Source organism: Aegilops tauschii, chromosome 5 (genome assembly GCF_002575655.3).
Source record: "Aegilops tauschii subsp. strangulata cultivar AL8/78 chromosome 5, Aet v6.0, whole genome shotgun sequence".
Taxonomy (NCBI): Eukaryota; Viridiplantae; Streptophyta; class Magnoliopsida; order Poales; family Poaceae; genus Aegilops; species Aegilops tauschii.
This window is the reverse complement of record NC_053039.3, coordinates 561778362-561785603: the sequence shown is the minus strand read 5'-3', so window position 1 is coordinate 561785603 and position 7242 is coordinate 561778362. Positions and strand designations below refer to the sequence as shown.

Genomic DNA, 7242 nt, shown 5'->3' with positions numbered 1-7242 from the left:
CCCCACCAAGTGATTGTGAGCTACACCGCTGACAAACTATTAACCTACCGTAAATAAAAGAAAGTGTTCATCAATACGAGTTCACGATGGGGATAAATAGATTAATCTCTGCTCTTTTGCTCCATCTCCTTCATCCAAACATTCGACATTGATGCATATGCATGCAACGTTGGCACTTGCACAAGACAATTGTATAGCTATTTGACATTAAACACCTACAATTCACCAAGTGATGCACAACCCAATCACATCACACATCACATAGAATACAAGAGATGCAATAATCACCCCATCTGGACATCCACAACACAAATTTATTCATAAGCAAATGCACTTTGTCTACATCAGCTGCAAGCCCCCCGTTGATATTTGGAGCGTGTATGTAAGACATTTTAGGGAAATTTTATTGAAAGTAGGAAAAGGAGGCTATATGTATCCATGAAGTTACATAACATGATTGGCCCCACCATGTGATTATGAGACATACTGAACTTGTACACGTACATTAGCTCCGAAAGATGGAACCAATCCACTTATTGATCATTCATCTCCTGTTACGACTTTGTTGCTCCCAGACACGACGTGGTTGCTTCCAGATACGGTATTGTTGCTCCCAGATACAGTATTGCGGCTCCCGGATACGGTATGGAAGCTCCCGGATACATTATTGTCGTTTCCGGATACGGCATTGTTGTTGTCAGTTACGACATGTTTGTTCCCAGATACGACATGGTTGCTTCCAACTACGGTATTGTCACTACCGGTTACGATAGTGTTGTTACTCCCGGACACATTGTTGTTGTTCCCGGATATGACAGTGTTGTCATTCCCAGAAACAACATTGGTGCTCCCAGATCTGACGGTATTGTTGGTCCCAGATATTGTATTTGGTTGAGGTTGTTGTTGGAGTGTTCTTCTGTTACTCTTCACATATAATGGCATGTTAGTGAAAGCCTTACCCAGTGAGCGACCAGCGATGGTGATGTCCTTGAACCGTATCAAACTTTTGGGTACCTCGCCAATTAATGAATTATCTGAGAGATCCAAGTAACGAAGGTGTTCAAGCTCACCAATCCACGATGGGAATGTGCCGATCAGTCTGTTGTTGGCAAGGTTGAGCTCCTCTAGCCGCGCCAAGCCCGCCAAGGATGCTCCAGCGATGGGTCCTGCAAGGCCGTGTCCGGGAAGCCGCAGCGTTGTGACGCGTCCACTTCCGCCGTCGCAGCCCACACCTTCCCATCTGCAACACCAGGTGCCGGACCACGCTGCGCGGAGGATGACGCCACCGCCGGTGAGGTTCCGGGCGAAGTCCCGCAGTGCGCGGAGGTCGTCGGCGTGGCACGACGTCGCGCTCGTCGCCGGCAGGAGAAACACCAAGAAGAGGAGCATCAGCCAGCATTTCGCCATGGATTGAGCTGTGGTATGCTATGTATCCACAAACACAACAACTCTTTGTACGAAACCTTCTTTGGGATGGAAGTAATTCACAAGTGCTCTTGGCAAAAACTGCTTGGGTGGTGCATGTTATTTTATAGTGTGTGTGTGTGTGTGTGTGTGTGTGTAAGCATGCATGACAAGTGGTTCAGTACCCATAGTCCGTGGTAACAAGGCCCACGCCTGCCTCCCAATTCAAACTTGATTTTTGTTGTTATCTGCCGACTGAAATCCGTGGACTAAAGTTGGCAACTTCTGCTACTCAATTCAAACTTCTTCTAGTCCATAATTGCTTTTGGTCAGCTGCCACAGTTCCAATTTATTGTCTACAGCATAAGATACTTCAATTTGGTAGACTGCCTTAGCAACCGCCATCTCACTGCCACTGGATAAGGTATAAGTTGTGCGTGGGAAAACTAAGCTATGAGCTGTGTTAGGAGGAAGGAACTGGTAGTTGCTTCTCTTTTGAACTATCCCAATATAAGTTAGGTGTGACAAAAGAAACCAAGCAACGAACTGAATATATTCCATGTATTAACCTGCAAAGCTTGTTTACTCTGGGCAACCAATAAGGGAATAATCGTGTGCTTTTCCACATATATTTGTCTGCTTTGTTTTTTTCTCTCAGCTTAAGACAGAAAATGCAGAGAACGAGAAATGCACTGTACTCTCAGCTTAAGACAGAAAATGCAGAGAACGAGAAATCTACTTGATGAATGCCACCAGAAGTATAACTATCAAGAGACAAAATACCAATCAATCATCTACGTGGGACGATATTTAGTGAACCTACTAGCTCGTGTTCACATGTCTGTACCAGCTACAAAGAAGCTGCAGTTTCTCTTGTGACCTGTGGAGATGGAGTACCTACTACTCACTACTCCCTCCGTCTCAAATACTCCCTCCGTTTCTAAATATAAGTCTTTTTAGACATTCCAACAAGTGACTACATACGGAGCAAAATGAGTGAATATATATTCTAAAATATGTCTACATACATCCGTATGTTGTAGTCCATTTGAAATGTCTAAAAAGACTTATATTTAGAAACGGAGGGAGTATAAGTCTTTCTAGAGATTTCAACAAATGACTATATACGGAGCAAAATGAGTTAATCTATACTTTAAAATATGTCTATATACATCCGTATATTGTAGTCCATTTGAAATGTCTAAAAAGACTTATATTTAGGAACGGAGGGAGTAGATAAAATATCACTGAATATCTAGATGAGGTGTACCTAGCTCTCCATACGGTGAGAGCTAGGTAAATAAACTTGTAGTTTAGCTAATAGCCTCCCTTCAACGGACGCTCTTCTCGCTGACACCCCTCAAAGCCAAACCTCCTTTGGCAACCCTCACACACGAGTCTCCGTCCTGCGCTATATGCATGTATCTTCTGCTATCGAGACGGCCGAGCACATCCTTCTTTACTGTACGCCTGACGGTTCTAGGTCCACCTAAATGTCTTCCCAAATGGAGATCTTTTCTTGTTTGCAAGATATCAAATGCAGCATCAGCTGGATGCAAATTCCTTTTCCTGGCAGTCATATCCTTTGATAGGACTGGACACGAGGTGAGCTGTGTTGTACTTTGGTGGACCGAGCTGAGCTAGTTAGGAAGCTGTGATGAGCCGATAGAACCAACTTGACTCGAACTTAGCTCCGGCTTGGTCCGGCTCGTGTGCATCTAAGGAGCAGTTGTTCAGGAGCGATCTAGGAGCTATGTTTTTCCACTTTTGAAAGCAAACTAAGGATGTATGTTGAACTTGTATTTTCATATGAAAAGTAAAATTATCATGGTAAAGTATGTTGAACATTTTCTAGAAATGGTCATAGTAAAGTAAAATGATTATATCTTCATATGAAAAGTGTAGAAATTAACCAATAACAAGTTAAAGCTGGCCACTATAGTCTCTTTCCATTCAAACAGAGAACATAGAGAGGAGATATATTTGTTAGATGATAATAGGGCCGGGAAAAGGATAGATATCTCACATGCCTAAAATTAAAGGGATACATTTAGGTCCTACCGCAATAACATAAACACATGCCTTAAATGGGTAAATGACGATAATGACACAGAGACAAAGTTCTTATACATCCAATGAAAAATATAGAAACATCCACATGAGAAGACCACCTATGATCCATCTCCATTCTCCATACACCAAAATAGCAACATCCACATGAGATTCTACCTGTAACAATAGTTGACGCAACTGTTGTGAGTAGATGACCAGTGAAATATGTAAAAATAAACGTGTAGTTACTAATAGTTGCAATCCACCTTGAGAGGCGTCATTCTTGGAGGTATGCATATGTTCGATGGACCAGTGGACGGCACCTGTGGTGGAGCGGCGTTCCATGTGACGCATCGACGATGTGGAGTCTTGGCAGCATGGCGTGGCAGGACCTCGGCGACGGATGTGTGATGATGGATGCACGTAGGGAGGAGGTGTTGTCTGGCGCCGTGGTGGCGTCGACAATAGGCCTGGCAAGGTCGATGCGTCAGTATCTGCTCTGAAGATGGTTCAATGGAAGACGGTGGCGATGACCTATGAGAGTGCGTCAGATCGGTTTGTGCCCCAAACCTGTTATGTGGCTTGGTTGAGGCCTCTGGATTTAGATGTTAGGCTTAGGTGAGAGGTCTGGGTATTCGGCTGACACTTTCTACACCCCTTCATCAATGGATAGGAGTAGCGACAGAGATGTTGCCAAGATGGCGGCTTCAAACATATTGATGTATTACTTTGTAAGGTTTTGTGAATAATTAATAAATTGTTTGCATGCATCTCCCAGATGCAGATGCAGAGGCCGGGGTTCACCCTTCTTCAAAACAGATAGTTGCAATCCACCACACTCTTGGGAAACTTGATGTGGTCTGAACATCCTCCTCCCCGTTCTAATTTTCTGAAAGGAAGCCATGACATAACATAAGGGGGTTAATGTGTAACAAAAATATGGAAATCATACCAGCACATTACGTCTTAATGGGCACCTTTAATATAACTTGCAACACACACCAATCCCTCAATGATAGCTGGCTAGAATTCCTAAAGTCATCTAAACCATTCCACCGATGCTGAAAGTTGATTCTGACAACATGAAGCTAGCTAGTATAGTTAAGAACCACCTTACCATCTTTCCCCACATAAGGTATCTAGATGCATTCACCTTGCACCAATCAAGAAGACTGAATACATGGTCATCTATTATGTTGCTCCGTTCACAATTTGATGGTCATGATGAAATGCTGGATAAGAATCACGGACTTGGATGATGATGCACCAGATATTTCTTATATCAGTATGGGTGGGTATAGACTGGTTGGTTGGAACGTTATGCAAATAGTCATGTCCTTAAGATATTTGTCAGAGTGAATGCTTTAGAATATCTACCATGATATTTAAAGTTTTTAAAATATACTTGAACACGCACAATGCAGATGTTTATGCATGTATGCAGTATATAATTAACGGAAATTTATATTACCTTTCTCAAAAGGTCAAATATATCACATAATAAGTAGTATATACCCTTCAAAAACACCATTATCGAAATTGAAAAAAAATCGAAGTCATTGGCGGTGTCGAAGTCTTCTTCCTCCCGTATCCACTCGCGGTGAGTCGTGAGCAAAGCTCATTGCTGCCTCTCGGCCTCCATCCAGTGTAGCCAAGAAGCAATGACTGAGTAGTTGTCGGTGTAGAACTTAAGGCATTTACGGTTGAGACATGTGTAAGAAATCGTCGCCCAAAGAAGAAAACACCAAAATCGTTGCCACTGATATTTATGTAAGCAAGTATGCAAGATAATTTCTGGAAATTTTATTTAAAGTAGGAAAAGGATGCTATATCCATGGAGTTACATAACACAATTGGCACGGCCAATTGATCGTGAGCTACACTGATTGACAAATCATTAACCTCCTGTCACGACTTTGTTGCTCCCAGACACAACATGGTTGCTTCCAGATACAGTATTGTTGCTCCCGGATACAGTATTGTGACTCCCGGATACGGTGTGGAAGCTCCCGGATACATTATTGTCAATCCCGGAAACAACATCGTTGTTGTCGGTTACGATATGTTTGCTCCCAGATACGATATGGTTGCTACCCGTTACGGTATTGTCGCTCCCAGTTGTGATGGTATTGTTGCTCCCAGCGACAGTGTTGCTGTTTCCAAATATGACAGTGTTGTCATTCCCGGATAGAACATTGGTTCTACCAGACCGGACTTTGTTGTTGGTCCCAGAAATGATATTTGGTCGTTGTTGTTGGAGTATTCTTCTGTTACGCATCACATGCAATGGCATGCTAGTGAAAGCCATACCCATTAAACGACCAGTGGTGGCGAGGCCCTTGAGATTTATCAAATTCTTGGGTACCTTGCCAACCAATAAATTATCAGAGAGATCCAAATAGCAAAGGTGATCAAGCTCACCAATCCACGATGGGACGGTGCCGATCAGTTTGTTATTGGATAGGTTGAGCTCCTCCAGCTGCACGAGGCCCGCCAAAGATGCTCCTGCGATGGGCCCCGCAAGTCCACGCCCGGGGAGCAACAGCGCCATGACGCGTCCACTTTGGCCATCACAGCCGACACCTTCCCAGCCGCAGCACGAGGCGCCAGACCACATGGCGCGTAGGAGCACGCCACCACCACTGAGGTTCCCGGCGAAGCCCCGCAACGCGCGGAGGTCATCGGCGTGGCACGTCGTAGCGCTCGCCGGCGGCAAGAGGAACGCCAAAAAGTGGAGCAGCAGCCAGCATTTCGCCATGGATTCAGCTGAAGTATGCTATGTCTACACAAACACAACAACTATGGGTAAGAAAACTTGTTTGGGATGCAAGTGATTCACAAGTGCTCTTGGCAAAAACTGCTTGGGTGGTGCATGTTATCTTATAGTGTGTGTGCGCGCGCGCATGTGTTGCAAGTGATCAGTACTGTTCGTCCGTGGCCGCAAGGCCCACAACTGCCTTCCAATTCAAACTTGGTTTTTGTTGTTATGTGTCGACTGAAATCCGTGGACTCAAGCTGCTGCTACTCCTACTCAATTTAAACCTCTTCGAGTCCCTTAGTGCTTATCGTCAGCTGCCATGTAGGATCAGGGCCGAGCTGGAGAGTTAATTAAATAAGAGAGGGGATATTGCCGTATGCAAGCACAGAGACGGCTCTTGTCACCAATGACATGCCTAGGCAGAGTAATAATTGAGAGAAAGAGACGTCAAACGAGAGGAAAATCTGGAGACGAAGCTGCCATGTAGGACCGTGTCTGAGCTGGAGTAATCCCGTGAGGCTACAGATCCAGTGCACAGAGGGAAAGAGGGACACAAAAATATCCTTGGAAGATCTTAATCTGCAGACGTCAAAAGAAACGACACCAACCTAGATCTAGATAATGTGGATGATATGGAATGACCCGGAAGAGACCATTCATTGGCACCAACCTAAGGTAATTCGCAAGCACCAAGTTCACTACAAATTTGAAATTGCCCTATAATATAATTTCGAAATAATGCATCATGCAATTAATGAAAATACGTGATATGATCTACTCCCAATCACATGAGAAATTGTTACCTTAGTGGGAATTAAATTTGTGCGGCATTCTCTTCCACCGCATGGAAGATACTGCGGAGTTATATTGCGAATTAACATGTCCACTTTGGCAGTATACAAGATCGAGAGCATATCAGTTGTTCCATGGCTTAGATGCTACCATGCTCCAATGTCACAAAACTCAAATTTTGAAGTATCGGCAAATTTCAAAAAAGAAATCGTGGATGTTCACAGGATAGGTGTTTA

At 43.9% G+C, this 7242-nt stretch overlaps 2 protein-coding genes across 2 annotated transcripts; both read right to left on the bottom strand.

Moving 5' to 3' along the window:
• Positions 1-294: 294 nt before the first annotated feature.
• Positions 295-1488, bottom strand: LOC109745387 (uncharacterized). The gene has a single exon (XM_020304503.3). The coding sequence runs from the start codon at positions 1405-1407 to the stop codon at positions 541-543; it is 867 nt and encodes a 288-aa protein (XP_020160092.1). The 5' UTR covers positions 1408-1488; the 3' UTR covers positions 295-540.
• A 3755-nt stretch (positions 1489-5243) lies between these two features.
• Positions 5244-6299, bottom strand: LOC109745386 (uncharacterized). The gene has a single exon (XM_020304502.4). It carries the CDS (start codon positions 6212-6214, stop codon positions 5354-5356), a length of 861 nt encoding a protein of 286 aa, XP_020160091.1. The 5' UTR covers positions 6215-6299; the 3' UTR covers positions 5244-5353.
• Positions 6300-7242: the final 943 nt, after the last annotated feature.